Source organism: Symphalangus syndactylus, chromosome 6, assembly GCF_028878055.3.
Source record: "Symphalangus syndactylus isolate Jambi chromosome 6, NHGRI_mSymSyn1-v2.1_pri, whole genome shotgun sequence".
In the NCBI taxonomy this organism is placed as follows: Eukaryota; Metazoa; Chordata; class Mammalia; order Primates; family Hylobatidae; genus Symphalangus; species Symphalangus syndactylus.
Window position 1 is genome coordinate 48,103,048 of NC_072428.2, and position 21,782 is coordinate 48,124,829.

At 51.6% G+C, this 21,782-nt stretch overlaps 1 protein-coding gene across 5 annotated transcripts in view; it reads left to right on the plus strand.

The window, feature by feature from the left end:
- Positions 1-21,782, plus strand: part of LMO1 (LIM domain only 1) — a 44,583-nt gene that overhangs the window by 3,311 nt on the left and 19,490 nt on the right. For 2 of the 5 annotated variants that reach the window (XM_063641154.1, XM_055282526.2), the window contains one exon: positions 1,916-2,175. The exons of 1 other annotated variant lie outside the window; for it this stretch is intronic. In XM_063641154.1, coding sequence (XP_063497224.1) covers positions 2,151-2,175 — 25 coding nt within the window. In that variant the 5' untranslated portion in view covers positions 1,916-2,150. Of the gene's footprint in view, positions 1-1,461; positions 2,176-2,631; positions 2,759-21,782 lie in introns of those variants that run through there. 2 more of the 5 variants (XM_055282528.2, XM_055282530.2) reach the window with 2 other exon arrangements.

The following is a 21,782-nucleotide window of genomic DNA, read 5'->3' on the forward strand; positions in this document are numbered from 1 at the left end:
GAAAGTGAAACCCTCTGAGCTGCAGATGAGGCATCTCATTAGAAGCAGCGCTTTTCTGTTTTCTCGAAGCCTGACTTCCCTGCCTAGCAGAGAGGAAGATGTCTGCAGCCCCCTGCTCCCCACCCCTGTCAAGCATTGGGGCCTCCTAGGGTTTAAGGGGTAAGACCTAGCCTCCAGGTCTCCTTCAAACCAGATAATCTCCCCCCATCCCCCTGCACTGTCTGGAGTGCCACAGTTTACAAAGCACATTAACATGTATTCGCTCATCTGACCCCCACAGCAACCATAGATACAGGAAGAGTAGGTCTCCCACTTCACAACCAAGGAAACTGAGGCCCAGATAGAGAAAGAGACTTGCTAAGGTCCACTGTTGGTAATTGGCAGAGATGAGATAGAATCCCAACTGGTGGCCCTTCAGCCCCTTTCTCTTTCCCTGGTCTAGTCCTCAGAAGTGATTGCCAGGATCAAGCCTCCAACACATCTGTCTGGAGCCCTCCTTGGGCTGAAGAAAAATCATTATTTCTATCCCACCCTAGAACTCTGTACTGTCTAGGCAAAGAAAAAAGACTTGGGATTTAAAAGTAGGTGGCTTCCGGCCAGGCTCATGCCTGTAATCCCAGCACTGTGGGAGGCTGAGGTGGGTGGATCACGAGGTCAGGAGTTCGAGACCAGCCTGGCCAATATGGTGAAACCCCGTCCCTACTAAAAAATACAAAAATTAGCTGGGCGTGGTGGTGTGTGCCTGTAATCCCAGCTACTCGGAAGGCTGAGGCAGAAGAATCACTGGAACCTGGGAGGTGGAGGTTGCAGTGAGCCGAGATCACACCACTGCACTCCAGCCTGGGCAACAGAGCAAGACTCCATCTTAAAAAAAAAAAAAAAAAAAGACAGAAAGGAAAGAAAAAAAGTAGGTGGGTAGGTGGCCTTCCTAGGGTAGGCAGCCAGAACATCAGCCCCAGGATTCTGGGGAGAAGCAGGGTCCAGGAGAAGGGATGGGCACTGTCTGTTTTCCTGCCTTATGAGTTACAGAGCAAGAATCGTCAACTCCATAATAGCAGCAGGAATCTTTGTTTTGTTCAGTGCTGTATCCCCAGTGCCTTAGAACTGTGCTTGGCACATAATATATGCTCAGTAAATATTTGTAGAATGAGAAAAGCTTTCAAGGCCATGCCTGGGCTTGCTTCGAGAGAAGTTGAGATAAGCTCTCCCACTCCATGGAGTCAGGATGCTTTTGGGGGTGCTGCTGGGGTCAGGAGTAGTGCTGTAAGACTCAGGGTAGGATCGTTTGTGCCCTGAAGAGGGTTAACTTTGCCAAACAATCAGGGAAGCAACAAGAAACCCCGGGCAGAGCTGGCAGGAAGGAAAAGGATGTGATCAGAGAAATATTGCTCTAAGGAAGAGACAAAAATCAAGGCTGCGGGCCTGGGAGTAACAGATGGGGTGCGTCCTCCAGACAAACATTGAAGACCACGACCCTGGGATTGGAGCAGAGACGCTCATCGAGCTGGGACCTAGAGGCCTCCAGGTGGCGCTGCGGAGCCGGGCAGCCGTGCGTCTCCACTCCCCATTAACCCGGGAGGGAGGGGGCCTCGGGAAATGTGTGCATTTATTCAGTAGCAGGAGTGCAAACCTCATACATTGAGGGAGAAAGGCAGCGGGAGACGGCCGCGAGATTCCCTCATCTCTTTGAATATAATTTTAGATTGAGATTCAGATTAAATCCGAGGGGAAAACACTTTATGAGGCTGAAAGCTGTGTCGTTGCCGAGACAGGGTTATAAGCTATCAAATGCAATTACATTAAGACAGATTATACTGGGCAAATTGAGCCATTTAGAAGGTGAGAATCAAAGAAACGGCTCTGATCCTCTTTTCCCCCTTCTCTCTCCCTCTCCCTCTCTCTCTCTAAATTGCAGTTCGTAGTTCCTTGCAATTCTGAGGCACAACAGTAGGTGAGACTGCTTTTGTATCTGCGAAGTGCTTCACTCCTGAATGTAATTCTAGCTGAGTGCAATCTAGGTTAAGAGCCGGACAAGCGGGTAATTAGAGCCCGCTAGCTGCCCGAGGACCGGCCGCCCCGCCGAAACGCGCCCCGAGTCGGCGCCCTTCTCCCGGCCGAGCCTAGCTGCGGCTGGACACGGAGCGCCCGAGATGATGGTGCTGGACAAGGAGGACGGTAGGTGGCGGGCCGGGGTCTCGACGCCCCTCACCCCCTCGACCCCCGCCGCGGCGCGCAGGCACACACACGCGGGGACACGGGCGCACACCTGCTGGGCTGTGCGGGGATTGCGGGGCGGACGGCGAGCTTGGGGCCGGGGCTGGGGCGGGGGGGAAGCACCGGGGAACAGCCGGACGGAACTTGCGGGGGAAGGAGGTGGGCGAGCCCCGGGCTGCACGCGCCCCAGGCCGCACGCCCGCCGGGTCCCGGCCTCGAGCCGAGGAGCTGTGCACGGGCCGTGTGCTGCGCCGCGGGGCCGCGCGGAGGTTCCGGTCCCCTGCGATCTCGGCGCCGCGGAGGTTCGCTTTGAGCATTTCGTCTCTGCGGCTGCTGCTCTCACCACAGCCATCACCCTCGCGCCTGCCGCCGCGTAACCCGAGAGGCGCCAAGCGCCGAGCAAATCAGCGGCTTCGGGGAGAATCGGGCTCCAGAGCTCGGGGCAAGCGGGAGCGCGGGAGGACTGCTCGAGCGCCAGGGTGCCCGGCAGGCGAGGGGAAGGCGGGTTGGACCCTCCAGGGGACATCTCCATGAGCGTGACTCGGTGAGAAAGAGAGCCGCCTCTTGTGCTGGCCCGCTAACTCCCTGTCTCTCTGAGCGCGGAGGCGGGAGTTTGGCCCAGAGGAAGAAAGTGTCCCGCCGCCGGCCAGTAGCACTCGTGCGGGAGCGGCCTGCGAGAGTGGCACGGACCTTCTGTGGTCGAGCCTCAGTGCGTCCTAGAAAACTGCAGGGCACGGGAAAGGTCGGAACAGAGGAGCCCATGGCTGCTGGAAGCCACTAGCAGGTGGCCCCATAGACCCCAAAGCCTTCCTGGCAGGGAGTGCCCTTCAGTTAAGTGTCCTAGAAGGCTGGGGATCCCAGCCCCCTTGGGGGGAAAGCCAAGTGGGTGCCCTAAGATGAGTCCCCAGGGTCAGGAGAGAAGCAGTACCTTGGCTGTCCCAGGACCTCCTGCCCTGTAGGTGAGGCCTGTGTGTTGGTGTTGTAGGGGCATTTGTATGTGACTGTTGGTGCCTACGCTGCCACGGGCCGTTCTGCCATTGGTGAGGTACCGAAAGGGTAGGTTTGCTTTGAGTCAGCGGGAATCCTCTTAAAGTGACTGTAGTGGCCATCCTCTGCCCTTCCACTCAGGAGTCTCTGCTGGGCCCGAGCCCTCTGCCCCTGGGGCAGCGTTGTTATTGATGTGGCCAGTTGGTGAAAATGCAAAGCTAAGTGACTTGCTCAGGGTCACATAGGATGTTCGCATTGCTGCTGCCAGGTGCCGATGCCCCCAGGCTGCTACTGCCTTCTGAGACATCCAGCAGGGAGGGGGAATTTGAAGTATCTGGCCTGGGGGTGGCATCTAGGAGGCCCTGTCGCTCTCAGTATGCGTGTAGAAGGAGAGAGGATGGGGGGAATCTCAGTGCTTCTGGGCTAGCTGGGGTGGGACATCATCTTCAGTATATCTTCCCTATTCACGGACCCCTCCCCTGGAGCCCCACCTAGGCCATTGGAGAATTTCATATAGAATGAAAAGGAGAAGAAGGGGTCTGGGGTCAGGCCAGACAGGGAGGGAGGAGACCTTGATTTAGTGCCTGTCATCACGAACTCCCTGTGTTCACCTTCCCTCTTGGTAAAAATGAAGGGGTTGGAGAAGCAGGGGAGAAGGTACTTCCTTGGTACCTGGAGATACTGTCACTATGGGGAGCATGCAAGGTTCATCTTTAGCAGAGGTTATTTGGCATACTTGGCTCCCCAGACCCAAGCCAGGAATCCAGAAGACTCGGGCCCTGTACATGGGAGGCCTCAGGCCAGGGAGATTGGTCTCATGCCAACAAGATGACACCCCCTACCTGCACCCAGGATCTTGCTCTGCCCAAGCACCTCATGATGCCTCTGGCTCTGAGATAATACAAAGGGTTTCAGATGAGCCTTGAGTGGGAATGGATTTCTGGAGGTCATTTTAGCCAGCTCCCTGCCTCCAAATTGCAGTGTACCCCAAGCACCCTGGGCAGATGTTTCTTCTGGTTTCTGCTAGATCTGTGGAAGAGAGCTCCAGATGCCCCTCCATCCCCAGCCTGTCCAGTCTAAACAATATGTTGCCTACTACCATGGAGCTGCTGGGCTCTGGGGTCCATTACAGCACAAGCACAGCCACTGGGGTCCTAAGCAGCCACCTATTCTTGTCCTACCCAGCCTATAGCTGTCTTTCAAAAGCAACCTTTCTGCTCATGCATCTGCACTCCACTCCCCAATAAGAGGAGTCTGGCCTCCCCTAGTTCCAGGAAACCTTGAAGATGGCACCTTCAGCTGGGGGAGGGAGAAAGGTTCTGGATCCACTCATCTGCTCCTCCAAACCAACCACCTAACTTCTTCCTGAACAGTTCTGCCCTCTCAGCAGGTGGCTATCTGAACTGGGTGGTAGCATTCCCCCACCCCCCAGGTCCGCCAAAGGGTGTGTTCCCTGCATACAGCACCTTTTGTCTGGCTGCAGCAGGGACTCAGGGATGCTATTAACCACCCCCAATGCCTTTTCTCCACCTGACAGCATCTTGTCGGGAGAGGCTGGGGCTCCTCTGGTTGAAGTCGGGTCTGCCAGCTGCCGAGGACCAAAGCTCCCGCTCGGCTGGGCTGCGGGGCTTTCATGTTGCACTTCTGAAAGATAATAAAATATCAATCGTTTTGCCGTAGCAACGGGTTTAAGAGACTTTCTGAAGTATTGAATCGTCAGAAAAAAAAAATTTTTTTTGCTTTTAAGCACAGTGCATTATTAATAAAGTAATCCATTAGGTTGAGCAGTGAAGGGTCACCACAGACATGGAAAGATCTGTTTTGCAAATGGTTAAACTTCGGGTTTTAAGATTAATTGCTTTCATTTGGATGCTTGCTCTTGGCCTAACCATCTCCACTTTACTGGAACTCAGGGTCCGGGCTTTCTAAATGCTGCTGGTTCTGCCTGTCAGCGAAAGGGAGCTGAGCTCCAACTTTCCCGGAGAAACAGCCCTTCTTCCCCTGGCACCTGCGGCTTGGGCTGGCACCAGGCAGTGGCTTTTTGGGAGGGTTAAAGTCCCAGGGGAGCAAAGAGAGTTACAGCTCTGAACGCTACCCAAGTCAAATTAGCCCCCAGGCTGTTCGAGAAGAGGACTTTGAGTAGGAGCAGACAGCAGAGAGTCTGAGAGGGCCCAAGAACAGTGAGAGCTTTGGTCTGTGGGGGACCGGGCAGGAGAGGATGCTGGGATGCTCTCAGGTGCACACAGGAGAAGGGCAGGGCTGGGTATAAACGGCCTTTGCAAAGGCCCAGCAGGAAGGCGGGGATGACCACAGGAAGCAGCAGGCGGGTTGTGGAACTAAACACCAGACATGATTCCTAGAGCATTTTTAATAAGTAAAAATGCCCAAGAGAGTGAAGCTGGACTGAGGAGGACCAGACAGTGGAGTCTTCAATTGTTAATAACTGCTAGGAGCACAAACTCCACAGCTGATTCAGTTAATCCACCAGAGCCAGCACATGGCTATGCTTGGGTACGAACCAGCCCTTGCTGGGCCACCAGTAGGATTTCCTAGGATAGACCCTTATGTTCTAGACCACAGAGAGTCCCAGGGGCCTCTCCTGGCAGAGTGTGCTCACGACCGTCCCAACCCTGGAGAAGGACGCAGGCCCTGATGCTGTTCCATGCCAGAGACCCCAGCCCATCAGCAGGAAGGCGGAGCCAAGTGGACACTGCTGCCTGCTGAGGCCTGGTAAAGGCCTTGTGAGTCTGGCAGGGTGGGGACCAAATTGTGCACTTGCCCAGTGCCTAGAAGCAGGGGAGCAGGAGGGTTACCATCTGCATCTACCATAACCAGCCCCAGCGGCAGCCCTCCTTTCTGCTGGGAATGAGGCATCACATCCTGAGCTGCACGTACAGCTGCTTCCCCCTCCTGCCCAAACTTAGCCAGGCAGAGTGTCTGTAAAGATGGGTAACCCCTTCACACACACACACACACACACGAGCCTTGGGTGAAGAAGCAGGTGCTTCTGTCTCTTCCCTGCTCTTCCATTCATTTGCACACACAGAGAAGCACTAAGGGGGGACAGGGAAACAACATAAATTGGTCTGTCGTCCAGAATCCATGTCTCACTAATGTACCCAGATTAACTCAACTGTAAATTGTCTCCTTGGATGGCGGTGTCTTGCTAAAAGTTTCCCATATGATTCATGATTTGGATTGCTTTTAACGGCTATTGGCTAAGCAAGCCGGTGACTGTACAAGGTGATGCAATTGGCATTAGCGAGGGGAGGCACGGGAGCGTGTAATGCAGTCAATACTGCATTAACTACTGATGCCCAATTACAGGGAGCAGGAGAGAGCCTTTCAGGAGCATTAGGACTGGGGGAAGCTGAGATCACTGGCCGCTGCTCGCCTAAAAGCTTCACCCTTTGGATGCCGGGGCTCAGTGCTGGCATGACCACTCACTTGGCCTCTGTGGCTGTGGGAACTGTCTTTTTCTCTTGCTGTCTGTTTCTGAACATGCCCCTCAAAGATGCCTTTAGCACATGAAAATATATGTTTTCCTAGAGCTGGGACCTGCCTCTCATCCCTCCCGAGAATTGATTCCTTACCCCCACCCTGTGTCACCCTGTGTCTCAGAGTCAAACCAGGCAGCTGCCCCATGAGCTTCCATTTAAGGAACTTCACAGCAGGTCCGATTTGTGGGCAGGACCAAGAAGAGGTCTATTTTGGTCTCTCACCCTTGGAACAGATGGATGATTGCCAGTGAGCACCGGCAGTCGACTCCCTGTGGCCACGGGCAAAGGAAACACGAGGTTCGGCCATGGCCCAGGGCGAAGCTGCCAGAGTTGGGAAGTGGCCATGGCTAGACAGGCTGGGCTGTCTGAGCAGAAGACAGAGCTGTGATGGTGCAGCTAGGGAAGGCTGGGGGCAAGTGCCTTGAGCCATGTTGACGTCTAGAGCAGATGCAGGCCCAGGGAGTTAGGAGCTCCCTCCGGAGCTGTGTCCCCATATAGCAGGGAGGCCAAGGCTGTTGTTGGATCCATCTCCAGGGTCCCGAGGGCCTCCCAGAAAGCCCTGATGAGGGACATTGAGAAGATTGGAAGATGTTAGGGCAGACGGTAGAGGAAAGGACATGGGTGTCCCAGTGTGCCAGGTACTGTTTGACTTGCTGCCACCTCTATCATTGCACTAAGCTATGCAGGTCCAATGTGTCCACTGTGATTTTGTGTTCCATGCCCACCCAGTGTAGAGGTTGCTTTGCTTCCAAACCTTTGCCTCTCTACCTTCTTATCTCTACAGTGAGAACAGCCATACCTAATTGGCAGGATTGTACTCAGGATTGAGATACTGTCCATGTACACATTTGATAAGCCAGAAAGCCTCATGGCTGTGTGGGGCAACATTGCTCCATGCTCAGTTACAGTATGATCTGAAATAACTCTGTGTCCAGTCCAGTGCTTTGTTCACTGGTAAGCACTGGGCCTGCACCCTCACTCTGCCAGTTTATTTATCATGGCCCTTAATCATTGCTGCCTGGGAGGCAGGCTGACCTCACTACTCGCCCACGTCCAGATCACCAAGGCAGGTGGCACCTTGCGAAGAGGTCTCTAAGACCACTCTTTGCAAGTTCCTCCATTTATAGGGGGAAGGCTGAGGTTCAAACAGGGCAGAATGGCTGCCTAGGGTTCCATGGGGAATTGGAGCCTAGAGCATCAGCATCTTTTTGCCATGCCTTCTGCCCTAGCCCCGAGGCGTGATGAGGCTGGGTGGTAGAAAACTCTGATTACAGCAAACATCAGCTGGACTGGGACCACGGACCACATGCTTGGGTGTCCCAGTTATGCCCCTTGCCAGCCTACTGACAGCCCAGAAGATGTAGTTCTACCCTTAGATGTAAGGTGAAAGGTGCTGAGGGACACTCACCTGTCCTGGGCCTTTGGAAGTGGAGAAGCCCCAGAGGTTCCTATGGCATGTATCCCATCTTGCTTGCCTGTCCTGCCTTCAGTTGGAGGACATTGAAACATGCAAGATGTCCTCCCATTCCCAGGCTTAGCTCTTTGTGGTGCTGCTAGAGTGAGTTTTCCCGGCAGGCCCATATTTGGGATTGGACTACAGCAGTGGAGTCAACTTGTCCTGGCTTGCAAGAGATTCTGTGCATCTGTTCCCAACTCTGAGTTCAGAGACACTGCATTGGTAGCTAGAAATCAGCCACAATGGGAGTATTTGTACCACGGACATTGGCAAACACTACAAATCTGGGCGTTTTCCCAAAGACTCGGTCGTTAAGCATGCATCAGCACACCACTGGATTGCATTCATCTGGGACTCTGGACCCACCCTTTTCTCCTTTGCTACCACCATTCTCATCTCACCTACCACCTTTCTTCTGGTGCTTATTACAACCAGTCTGACCCAACCTCTGCTACCCTGGCATCCTGCCTGAGGCCTACTGCTGCTTTGACCATCACACTAAACTATGCAGTTTTAGTATGTCTACTCTGTTTTTGGGTTCCATGAAGACTCAGCATTTGCCTCTATTCCCTTGCTCCTATATCCTCCTTGCCTGGCATGCCCTTTCTCCTTTAGTTGGCTGAGGCTTCTCCCAGACCATTCCAGGCCATGCTCAGAGACACATCCACCAAACCTAGCAACAAGCTTGTTCACTACTGGTAGGAGTGTGTTCGTTTTGTGTTCTGTCTAAGGCAGGAGTTCACAGTAGCTGATACAACTGGGGGCAAATTAAAAGCAGGTGGTGTGAGAGGAGTGAGCAGGTTGGTCCAGGTTGCAGGGGCAGCTACCCAGTGTGAAGGCCCATGGGCTCAGGTCACTAGCTCCTCCTCCCTGTCCCTTCCCCTGGAGGTCAACTGGGCTTTCTTGAGTGGCCTCCTGTCTTCAGGTGTAGTCCGCTAGCATGATTCAGAATACCTGGGTTTTGTCCCAGCTGACTGCTGTGTGACTTCAGGCAATGCACTGGGCCTCAGTTTTCTCATCCTTACAAAGGGTGAAACACCTAACTGGCACTTTATGTACAAGCACACACTTGATAAACCAGAAAGGTTCATGCTTGTATGAATTGACATTGCTCTCTGTACAGTTACAGTATCATCTTTTGGCTTTGGCCTCTCAGTCTTTAGGAGTCATAAAACACAATAGCTATCATTATACTGAACCCTTACTTAAAAGTGCGGCATTGTGCTATCTATATGTATCAATTAGTTATTGCTGCGTAATCAGTTACCCTAAAATGTAGAGCCTTAACACAATAAGCATTTATTTAACTCAAAAATCTGTGGGTCAGTGATTTAAGCAGGGCTTGGCTGAGCAGTTTTTCTGGTCTCAGCTGGGTTCACTCACACCTGGAGGATGGAGGATGGCTATCAGTTGGATGCTGGGCGTGACAAGACTACATGGCCCTCATTAGCCAGAAGGCTTGTCCGACTTGTTCTTATGGCAGAGACTGGTCCGGAAGGTGTGGAAGCACAAAAGGCTTCTCTTTTTTGAGACAGTCTCACTCTGTTGCCCAGGCTGGAGTGCAGTGGCACAATCACAGCTTCCTGCAGCCTTGACCTCTTGGGCTCAAGTGATCCTCCCCCTTCAGTCTCCCAAGGTGAGACTGTAGGTCCATATCACCATGCCTAGCTAATTTTCGTATTTTTTGTAGAGACGAGATTTCACTATGTTGCCCAGACTGGTCTTGAACTCCTGGGATCAAGCGATCCACCTGCCTCAGCCTCCCAAAGTGCTGGGATTACAAGCATGTGCCACTGCGCACTACCGCACCTGGCCTACACAAGGCTTCTTGAGGCCAAGGTTTGGCACTGGGATGTTGTCACTTCTGTTGCATTCTACTGGCCAAAATAAATCACAAGGCCAGCCCAAGTTCGAAGGGTGGAGGAACAGATTCTGCTCTTGAAGGTAGGAGGTGAAAAGTCATATAACAAATGGTGTGGCTATGGGGAAGGGTAGAGAATTGGGGCCATTTTTGTAATCAGTCCACCAAGCATCTTCCATGTATAATCTCATTTAATACCCATAAGAACCTTAGGAAGAAGCTACTATTACCCTCATTTACAGATGAGAAAATTATTGTACAAAGAGATTAATTGGTTCCAGCTCCTACAGCTCAAGAGTGCCAGAGCTGGGCTGTGAACCCAAGCAGGCTGACTGCAGTCAGTGCGCTCATTCTCTGTGCTCTGTCTGCTCCCTTTTCTAGCTGTCAGACATGGGGATGGAGAGAAAGACACTCAGAGTTCAAGGAAGGGTGAGGAACCTGTGAGAAAATGACTTGAGGTGGGAGGAAGGTTGCTGTGGGCAGTTTGAGGGGGGCTGCCATGGGATCCCAGCTCCATTCCTCCCAGGGCCAGCCTGGCCGGGGAGGGACCATAATGAGGTCAGTCCCCACTGCCTTTTTCAGGTTTTCTTCTCTGTCCTGCAAAGCCACTAGACAGCTTGAAAGGATGTGATGCTCTGTGTTCTCAGAGCTGACTTAGACCTGAGCATATATGCAGATGCAGCCAGGTGAGAATCAATTCATTGGTTGGCCCCTAGCCTCAAAATGGGGTGGTAAGTGGGCTGGTGAGAGGCCTGTGTACATTCATAAACCAGCTGATTGAAAAGCAATATTTCAGATAAATACAAGCCAGCGATCTATCAGTGGTTGTAATAAAACCCAGGCTTCAGGCTGTGATTTTATTTTGAAATAATAAGAATTGCTTGATTCTTTTTACTTGAGTTACCATGGTAATTCCGGCGTGGAGCAGTGTTATATTGATTTAGAAAGTGGACAGTAATATTTCTTTTGTGTTATTCTGTTTCTAGGCCTTGATTTCTAATTTCCACTTGGAGATTACTTTTATAAATTTCTTAAGTCCTTCCACTTTTTTTTCCTCTCACAGTATAATTTTCCTCTCATATGCCGCTATGTTCTGAGCTTATTGGTTTGCTCTTATTTTAAATTAAACTTGCTGGTTTCAAATATTGAAATGACATCTTTGTCTGTGTCTGTACTTTGGTTTAGCAAAATATTACAGTCTGACGCTTTCTGCTTAATAATTTAAGGGAGGCATTCTGTCGGCCCTCACTGGGTGCTGATAACTTATGACTCAACCAACGCAGGCCTTAAACTCCTGACATTTTAATATTGTGTGGCGGGAGTGGCTGCCCCTCTTCTCTTAGTCTCGGTGGCGAAAAATTCGTGGGGTATCCCAGAAAGGAGTTTTAATAATTCACCTTTGCTGGTTGGCACGATGACTTGATAGAGAGCAGGAGGGAGACCCACTCTTGCCAGACAAGCGGGAGCAGCGCTGGCCTAGGCTCCCACAGTCCTGCTCCATCCTGCGTGTCCTCTCCCCTCGATCTTTAAAAACCCTAATCCTGACGACAGTATCCAGGAAGGACCGGGGCTACCTGTGGGTGCCATCAGAATGTTCAAACTCTCTGATTCTCAGTTTTCCTATTTGTAAAACAAGTAGAATTAGCATAGGCTTTGAGTCACACGGGTTCAAATCCTGCCTCTGCTGCTAAGTCATTCTGATGAGTAAATTCTAATAATAATTCCAAGTAGTAAAATGGGTATGATCACGGTTACCTTTTAGGTCTGTCGAGACTTGAACAGGCAAAGCTTCTGACAGTCTTGTAGATGACTGGTGCCATTTCCCTGTCCTCCCTGGGGTACTGGGGAGAGCAGGGAAGACAGGGGAAGTGGATGTGCTTTGGAAAGCTTGCCCTGCTCCAGATAGGCCTGGAGTTCCCAGCCCTGGGAGGATTGCTCTTTGGAAAGGATCCACGGCTGTGGCTCCTTGAGGACGTGAGGCAGCTTCTCCCACTTTCCTCGTCTGCCCAGCTGAGGGCAAGGGGCCTGGGTAGGGCAGCTGGAGACAGGGCTCTGTCCTCTGGGTTCCCCTCCTCGAAACACTCCACATCAAGTCCTGTGCTCTAGGAGGAGGTTCACAACAACACGGGTTGTCAGGCAGAGAGCTGTCTGCAGGGCCCCCTCTCAGTGGCCTGAGGAGAGGGCCCTTCTCTATGGAATATACATGCCAGTGTGGCAGTGTATTAATTATCTACAGCTGCGTAACACATTCCAACACACATTCCAAAATTAGCAGCTAGAAACAATACCCACTTATTCTCTCATTGCTGTGGGCCAGGAATCTTTACTAGGTTCTCTTCTCTGGGGTTTCTCTCAGACTGTGATCAAGGTGTCACCTGGGGCTGTGGGTTCATCTCAAGATTCATGTGGGGTTGTTTCAAGCTCAGTCATTTGGTGGCTGGCAGAATGCAGTTCCTCACGGGCTGCTGGACTGAGGGCCTCCATGCCTTGCTGGCTGTGGTGGCCGTGCCGTATGGGCCTCTCCAACGTGGCTGCCTGCTTCCTGAAAGCCATTGAAAGACTGTCTGCTCACAAGAAGGAAGTCTGTCTATCAATCACAGATGTGACATTCCATCACCTTTGCTGTGTTTCCTTCCTTGGGAGGAAGCCACTAGGTCCAGCCCACACTCAAGGAAGTGGGACAGATGACACAAGGGTGTGAGTGTCAGGAGGCAGGATCACTGGGGACCATCTTAGAAGGTGGCCTGCCATGAGAAGCCACCCTCTGGAATAGCAGCTGCCTCCAGAGAGATTGCCTCACCAGCTCCATTCCCAGGGGGCCTCCTGGGTCACCTCATGCCAGGGAAGGGCACAGATGTCTCGGAGTCTTTCATTTCAACTTCACAACACCCTTGGGAGGCTAAGAGGACAAATACTAGCCCCATTCTGCAGAGGACTAGGTTGTGTCCAGAGAGGAAAAGACACTTGGCTGGGATATCCCAGCAAGTTGGCATGTGGAAGAGTTCAGGCGAGAACCAGGCCCCGCCTGCCATGAGCCTGGGGAGGTGGCGGTAAAGACACTCACAGGCCCTCCCTGGCTCTAGCTGCGGGAGTGATGGTGCTGAATATGTGCGGACACACGTACATGCTCTCACACATACACACACACACACATGCACACCCCCACATACAAACACGCACTCCCACATGCACACACACTACACACCCACCACACACACACCACACACCCCCATACACACCACACACACCTATACACATACACTCACATTCATACACACACACCCACCCACACAGGCAGACACATGCACTTTCACCCACACTCACACACACTCCACACCCGTACACCCCCCCACACACACCACATCCCTATATCCCCCCACACACACCACGCGCACACCCACCCCTACACCCCCCCACACACACCACACACACCACACCCCCATACCCCCCACACACACCACGCGCACACCCACCCGCACAGGCAGACACATTCACTCTCTCTCTCTCTCTCACACACACACACACACACACACACACACACACACCCCTGGACCAGGGCTGGGGGCTGCTGGATTTTGTTCTCACAGATGGTCAGTTTTCCAAGGCTGGGAGGGCCCTACAAAGCCGCCCCAGTGGGGTCTATCACCCCAGGGTCTCCCTTCTCAGTCTGCAGGGATGATACCCGCAGAGGAGGTGAGGGTGGTTCCTTCCTGAGCCAGCCGCCCCCCTGCTGTTGGATTGAGGGCCCCACTTCTTTCCTGGCTGTTACAGGGGCGCTGGAGGCAGTGTTTCTGAGGCAGCCTGGGCAGAGGTAGTGTGGGCAGTTCCTCGCGTGGGAGCAGGCTGGAAGAGGCTCTCCTGCGGGCTGGAGCACTCCCATAAGCAGGCTGGTGAGCACGGGGCTGGGAGCCAGAACTGCTGCATCCACATCCCAGCTCTGCCACCACCTCACAGTGTGTCCTTGGGCTGGTCCCTTCCCCTTTCTAGGTCTTGGTTTTCCCATTTGCATTCTCAAGGTGGCTGCCGGCTTCATACCTTGTGGTGCTGTATATGGAGACATGACTGTTGGGGAATGGGTGTGGCAGGGCCAGGCCAGCAGAAAGGAACTCCCAGTGAGGTCTCTTTCTCTTCCATTGGTGTCCTAGGGTTGGGACACACAGTTTCCCAGGTGAGAGCATCTGTAGCCCTTAGCCCTCCACACTTGCTCTTGTCACACTCGAATCCAGGTGGAAGGCCCTGTCCCCTGCTGTTTCCAGGTAGAGTCTCAATTAGGAGGCAGAGGGGACCCCTGGAGCAGGTTCAAAGCCTGGAGGCCAGTGAGTGGAAGTCATAGCCTTGGGCTGAGAGTACCCTAGTCAATTACATCCTTTTATGGCTGGGGAAACTAAGGCACCGAGAAGCGTCTGCTTCCTTTCTCAGCTGAGTGTCTCTGAGATTCTTTCTGAGTGGAAATGTCTGTGCCCAGCAGAGGCTGCATCTGACTGGCATGGGGCCTCGGGCTGCACCCCAGCTCTTTGCCTGTCAGTCAGAGGCTGTCTCTTCCAGGCAGCTGCTCTCCCCTGAGCCAGAAGCTCTTTCCCATCTGTGAGGCATCTTCTTGGCAGGGGCCAGGGCTCCGGGGAGCAGTGGGCAGTGGGCAGGGCTCCCTCAGGCACCTGGTTCCAAGCTGATACTCCACCCAAATGCAGAGTTCAATGCTTCGACCTGCCTTTGTGCCCTGAGGATGTTTTCATGCTATTCTTTGATCCTCAGAGTGCTTATCAGATCACTGCTAAAATATGCCTTCTACATGAGCATAAGATCTCATTAGTATTACTGAGATATTATTCTCAAAAAAAAGATCCAGGAAAAAATTAAAATTGGTTGAAATAGTTAACACAAAGTAAAACTGGCAACAACTAAGACTGCACCTGGTAAAGTATGTTATTGACTAAAAATTGACAGAAGAATCAAATCTTCCTGACAACATTTAGATCTGCAGAAGTTGGCTTAGGAAACATTTTCTGGTAGAAATAATTGCCAGAAAAGAAATCCCAACAGTGGCAAAAGCTCTAATTTGTGAGATCTATTGTGAGCCAAAAGCTGATCATAAGCCAATAGTCACCTTTAACAATTTAAAAATAATTGATCCCGATGAAAATAATCTCCACAAAATAAAAAAAAAATGGGGAAAGGTGAAGAAATGGTTTAACATGAATGAATAGAAAAGTGATCAAGGAATTAAATTGACTTAATGAAGCTCATTAAGAGTTACTTTCTTGATGAAAAATCCTCAATGTTGGTATAATTTTTATCAAAATGTAGATGTTAAGGGCTAGCCCCTACTAGTAGATGCTTAGTAAATATTTGTTGAGCGGATAATGAATGAATGAGTTTACAGGTGAAGGAGGTCCAGAGAGGATCAGAGAGAATCATAAGGATTCCTTAGTCTCAGAGAGAGGACAAGGAACCCCAAGTTCAAGACTGTAGAGGCCACTGTGACTGGAGCTTGGGGCATCATCAGTGAGGCTGCGGGGTGGTCAGGGTTGGCAGCGCTACATTGTGCAGAGCCTTGCAGGCTGTGGGTAGTAGTTCCAGTTTCTCTACATCCTTGGGGCACATGTGTAGGTTTGTTACATGTTACATGGGAATATTGCATGATGCTAAGGTTCGGGGTATGACAGATCCTGTCACCCATCAGTGTCTGTTGTTCCCATCTTTATGTCCATGTGTACAACAGGACACCTTTGAATGGCTTTAAGTAGAAGCAAGACTCATGCTCAAATTTACATTTCAGTAAGACCATTTGGATCACTCTGTGGAGAGCAAATGGGAGGGGGTAAAACTAGAGGCAGAGAAAGCAGCACATGATGGGGAGGGAGGGGTTCTTTTTCAGCTTTACAGACGGACCTCTCCTCATCCCTCCAGCTTCAGACAGCCCCACACTCCTGTCTGCCTCCCTTCAGTTTCCTCCGGAGCTTGCAGTCTGGGTCTGTGCAGGATGAGGCAGGTGGGGGTCTGGGTTAGTCAGAGGAGGCAATTGAGGTCTAGGAGAGAAACCGTGCTGAAGCTGTGGCCTTGGGAATGGAAGCTCATCTGAGGTCTCCTGGTGGTCAAGATCCTGGCTGGAGCTGCTCAGCTCCCCATATCAGGGCTTGAACTTGTGACCAGAGCTGGAGTTGAGCTCCAGGGAAGGTAGACCAGAGCCCCTGGCTGCAAGCCTGTCCTTGCCCAGCTTTGTCCCTGAGGCCCTTGCTTGCCCAGCCCAGCTTTGGCCTGAAGGCTTCCCTGAACCTTCACTTCCCCCTCTGCTGCTGTCATGACTGGACCCCGATCCTGGCTTTCTAGGCTCTGAGGGAGGGAGCCAAAGACCGTGGGCCTGAGGCAGGTAGGAGGACACCAGGACTGGGAGGCAGCAAGTCCAGACCTACTCAGCCACCCATGGATCAGTCCCTGACTCCTCTGGCCTCCTATGATCTGTCTGTAAAGTGTTTCTTGGCCCTCCCACTCTGGGCCAATGTTCTTTCTCCCGACTGGCTTTCATGAAAGCTGCTGATTCTGGGAAAGAGGCGTGACTCATGGTCTCCCTACCCTTACCTGTTTCTACTCCAGTCCACCCCCAATTATATTCAACTAAGATCAGTCCAGAGAAGAGCAGAACTTGTCTGAGGCCGCAGAGCAGCTCCGTGTGGTCTGGGAACTATGCCTAAGGTCTTGCTTCTGCAATGAGCTGTCCCTCAGGGGAGAGGTCTGTATAGTGGTCTGTCTGTAGACTCAGGTGTCTATGTGGTGCATGGGCACCACTCCTGCCTGGCTGCCCCAGGGCCTGGAGACCCACCAGCCCACTCCATGCTGTCTCAAGGGCACACACTCTTCTCTCTGTGGTCCATACTACCAGGAATCCTGCCCTCCCTTCCATGGTAAAGGCTTTGGACTCGCTCTCCCAAGGAGAGAGAACCCCCAAGAGCACCAGCTCAGACACATGCAGATGTGAAATCTTTAGAATTCTTTGAAGTTGACAGCAGCGGCATGAGGCCTGACCACTTGCTGCAGGGGTAGCTGTCTTTTGACTTGGGAGGTAACAAGCATGGACTGTGGATTTCAGTCCTACTCTGTAGTCCTCTGACTGTGCGATCTCCGGCAAGTCTTGCTCTACCACCCACTGCTGTGTGTTATTGGGCAAACCACTTAACTTTTCTGAGCTCTGGCCACAGAAGTTAAGATCCAGAACATCCTCCCTGTTCCCTGCACAGAACTCAAATGAGAGAAAATGTTTTCATGTGTTTTGCCAGCCAGGCAGCACTGTGCCCACCCGAGGAAGTGTTGGTGAGAACACAGTGGCTGAACAAAGGGAAGGGTACTTGCAACATGCACTCCTGCCACCCCTTACCTTGAGAGGTCTTCTCAGCCCTGGGCCTTATACAACTTTGGGAGAGAAATTTAGAGAAGTTCAAGGGTAGTTTCCCTAAGGGGCAGCTTCCCAAGACAGTGTTTCACGTTGGATCCATGTAGACTCAGGGAACTGACCTAATGACTAGAAAATGAGCATGTGTCCACTTGCTTCAAGGCCTAGATAGTCCTTTCAAGTGACTAGAGCTGTCCTGTCCCCTCCATAGGGCTCTCTCCACTGTGGAAGGATTGGAGGCTGGTCGCCTCTGCAGAGATGAGGCCTGAGCCGCTGTGACTTCTCTCAGTCTATCCCCGCTCATTCCCACAAATGCCCCTGCCCCAGTGTGGCCCCAGCGCCCCCTGCTGGCCGGGATGCTTCATCTTTTTGGGTCATCCTCTCAGATTAGCTACAAAGGGTGCTGTCCCTAGTCTGGGCATGGTGCTCTCCCCCTCCAAAGGCAGCCTCGTTGCTTTCCTTCCTAGCCTCATGGCCTGGATCTAAGCTGGCACATCCCTGTGCCAGGTGGGGCTCACAGGCCCTGGGAGAGGGCAGCATCCCTTACCCAACCCTCCGTGGGGGAGTCCTCACTATGATGCTATTCATTATGCATGTACCATTATGCACATACTGTTATGTACTCGTGGTGTCCAAGGTAGGACAAGCTCAAGGTCCTGAAAGAGGGACCCCTCTGCCATGGGCATGCTCAGTTTGCAGGTAGGGCATAGTCCTTGAAGGATGCAGAAATTTCAACAAAGAGAGACCTGGGAAGACAAAACGATAATGCAGTTGTGGAAGCAGATGGGCCAAGGGGAGTGATGGATCCAGTGATGTTTGAGTGTCCTGGGGAGCAGGGCTGGAAATGTGGATGGAGTCAGATTTCTGGATGTGGGGGTCTGGGGAAGGAGGTAAGGGGGTGCTCTGGAGCCCTTTCATCGCTTTCATCTCAGCAGGGGGATGGGGTGACCAGGACCTGCCCCCTGTGAGGCTGGCCATGGGGCCTCCCAGGTCCCCCCACCTGGCAGCTTCTAGCTGCCACAGGTTATTGCCCTCCTATGCTGACCCCAGGACTGAATATTTTATGAACTGGTTTCTCCTGTTCTCAAAGGAATATTTATTTTGTTTTTGTTTGTTTTGTTTTATAGCTTTATTGATTTATCATTTGCATACCACAAAATTAACCTTTTTAAGATATATACTTTAGTGGTTTTTGGTATATTCACAGAGTTGTGCAATCATCACCATTATCTAATTCAAAAACATTTTTATCACCTCAAAAAGAATCTTCAGCCCATTAGCAGTCACTCCCCATTCCTCCCTCCCTGGCAACCACTAAACTACTTTCTGCCTATTCTGGACATTTCATATAAATGGAATCATGCAATATTGGTTATTGTATCTGCCTTCTTTCTTGGCATAATGTTTGCAAGGTTCCTTCATGATGTAGCATATGTCAGTACTTCATTTCTTTTTGTGGCCAAATCATATTCCATTGTATGTATATACCATGTTTTATTTATTCATTTGTCAATTGATGGACATTTGGGTTGTTTCTGTTTTTTGGCTGTTGTGAGTAATGCTGCTAGGAACGTTCATGTACAAGTTTTTGTTAAGATCTATATTTTCATTTTTCTTGGGGATATACTTGGGAGTTGCTGGGTGATATGGTTTCGATGTCTGTCCCCTCCAAATCTCATGTTGAAATGAGATTCCCAGTGTTGCAGGTGGGGACTGGTGGGAGGCGATTGGATCATGGGGATGGCTCCCTCATGAATGGCTCAGCACTATCCGCTTGGTGATGAGTGAGTTCTTGCTCAGTTCACTCAAAATCTTGTTGTTTAAAAGAGTGTGGTACCTCCCCCGTCTCCCTTGCTCCCAGTCTCGCCATGTGACTTGCTTTTTCCCCTTCCTCTTCTGTCATGATTGGAAGCTTTCTGAGGCCTCACCAGGAGCAGATGCTGGAATGCTTGTACAACCTACAGAACTGTGAGCCAATTAAACCTCTTTTCTTTACAAATTACCCAGCCTCAGCTATGTCTTTATAGCAACACAAGAACAGACTAGCACACTGGGTCATATGAAAACTCTGTGTTTGGGGATATTTGTTTTTAAATTCAAATGAATAGTTCATGAGTGTTTAGGAGAGAAGCCATCCTTGATTGTCTGAACTTCTGGAAGGGAGGCTGCCCTTAGCCTGGTACTTCCCCAGTGAGATCCTGGGGTTCATTGGCACTTTGGATAAATCTTTTGCCTGCTGGCTTCAGTTTTCTGATCTATGAAGCGGGGTTAGTACTGATCGCTGTTCACCTCAAGGGCTTCTGTAAATAATTACTACTTGCATGGCATATCAAGGATAGCAAAGGACTTCTGCTTGCTTTAGGTACTTTCATTCTTCAGACCTGCAAGTTGAATGTTATTACTCTAGTTTTGCCGATGAGGAAGCTGAAGCTCAGAGAGGCTAAATGACTTGACTGAGTTCACAATGTGGGTGGATGGCAGAGCCTGAACTTGAACTCACCAGAGTCCAAGTCCCTGGCCTGAACCCTTGCCTCAGATGTGTCTCTAAGCAAGGCAGGGCCAAGACATGGCCAGTTGTAGGCTCTGAAGTGGAGCATGCTGTAGGAGGGAAAAGGATGCTACAAAAGTCCATTTTTAGCTGTGTGACTTTAGATAAGTTGTTCCACCTCTCTGAGCCTCAGTTTCCCCATCCACAGAATGGAAGCAATAATTACAACTTATAGCACCACAACAAGGATTTGGGAAGATGCTGTAATGAAGTGCCAGGCATGATGCCAGGCACCCAGAAGGTAGTTAGTAGAAGGTTATGGGGCACACGAGGAAGGGTGAGGAGGATGCAGGGTACTGCGGGACCGTCGGGGAGAAGTGGCTGGCTTCTGGGCTGGTCAGAGCAAGCTTTAAGGAGGAGACCTCACTACTTGGGCTGGCCAGGAAGGTGAGCAGAAGGTGGAGAGTCCCCTGGGAAGGCTCAGTGTTTTCTGACCTGGTGCTGCTGAAAACCACGAGGGGTTTCCAGGGTTCTCGAGAGATCTCCCATATTGGGAGTTTGTGGACAGGCTCTGCTGGTGCCCCCAGCCCTTACCCCCAGGCCAGCCTGCAGATGCCTGAGAGGGGGGCTCACATGACTGCCTCAGTTAGCCCGAGTGGTAATAAAACACTTTAAATTTATTGTGACATTTGGATTTAATTAAAAAGTAGACACTTAGGGAAGTAGAACATAATGGGGAGAGAGGCAGGGTGGCTTTTCCCCTCCTTTCTTCCCCAAACTAATTAGCGTTGTATTTTAAATTGTTTATGTGCCGCTAATCATCGTAATAAATCATTTATACTGAAAAAGACACACTCGGCTGTGCCCGCCGTGCGGGTTCTGCTCACAGGGCTCTATCGTGAACAAATTGATCTGGAAGTGAATTTATTAACCACTAGGGAAGAAATCATTAGTGCTTTCTCTAAACATTCCCCAGGTACGCTTTATTGCCGCAGTTTATGCTGTAACTAAGAGGAGCATTACCCAGGCCCACGTTGTAATTTCCTTGCAAAGCCAGCAGCCCATTCCCAAGCTGGAGGCTGGGAGGAGCTGGGGAGTCCCTGCCTCCTCTCCTATATGTGATCTGGTGACCCCAGCCTCCTTTCCCGGTGCTCTTTATTCCAGAAAGGGCTCCCTGTGAAGCCCCTGCAGGCCCGAGGCCTCAGTGGCTGCATTCTGTTGTCTGTTACCCACAGGGTGGTTCACACTCATTCATGTTTATGTGTCAGGAGTATGGCTTAAAGTTGGGAGCTAGCCAGGGGTTTGGAAAACTCTGGGGCTGGGGCTGAGGGAGTCAGTGATCTCAAAGAATCTTGTCATAGGCCAGCTTCCCCACCCAGAGATGGGGAACACACTCACTATGAGCTGATGATAGGCTGAGAGGCACAAATGGGGCTCAACAGGGACCCAGGCAGGAGTGGCGGGCTGCAGCCGAAGCTGCCAGGATCATCCTCTGCGGGCTCATGCCTCCAAAGGCCTTCCTACTGCGGGCCTGGGGCCCTCTCCAGGGTTTGGCTAGAGCAGTCTGTTCTGGCTTGGTGAGGCCCATTGCCCTGTGCCTCCTTGTCCACCTCACCTGGGTGCAGGGCCCAGATGGTACTTGTACTCCAGACATGATCTGACAGATGACAGACAGCATGGCTGTCAGCTCCCTGGCTGCAGACTCTGTGCTCTGGATAATGCAGCCTGCGGCCACACCAGCTGGCCCAGCAGCCGGCCCACCCTGCTGACTCTCACACAGGATGACACTTTCCCTTTGCACTTGGGGGCTTCAGACCACTCTCACTTCACAACGGCTGCACTGCAAGACACTCACAGCAGGCTTTCTCCCACCAGGTTTCCAGAAGAGACAT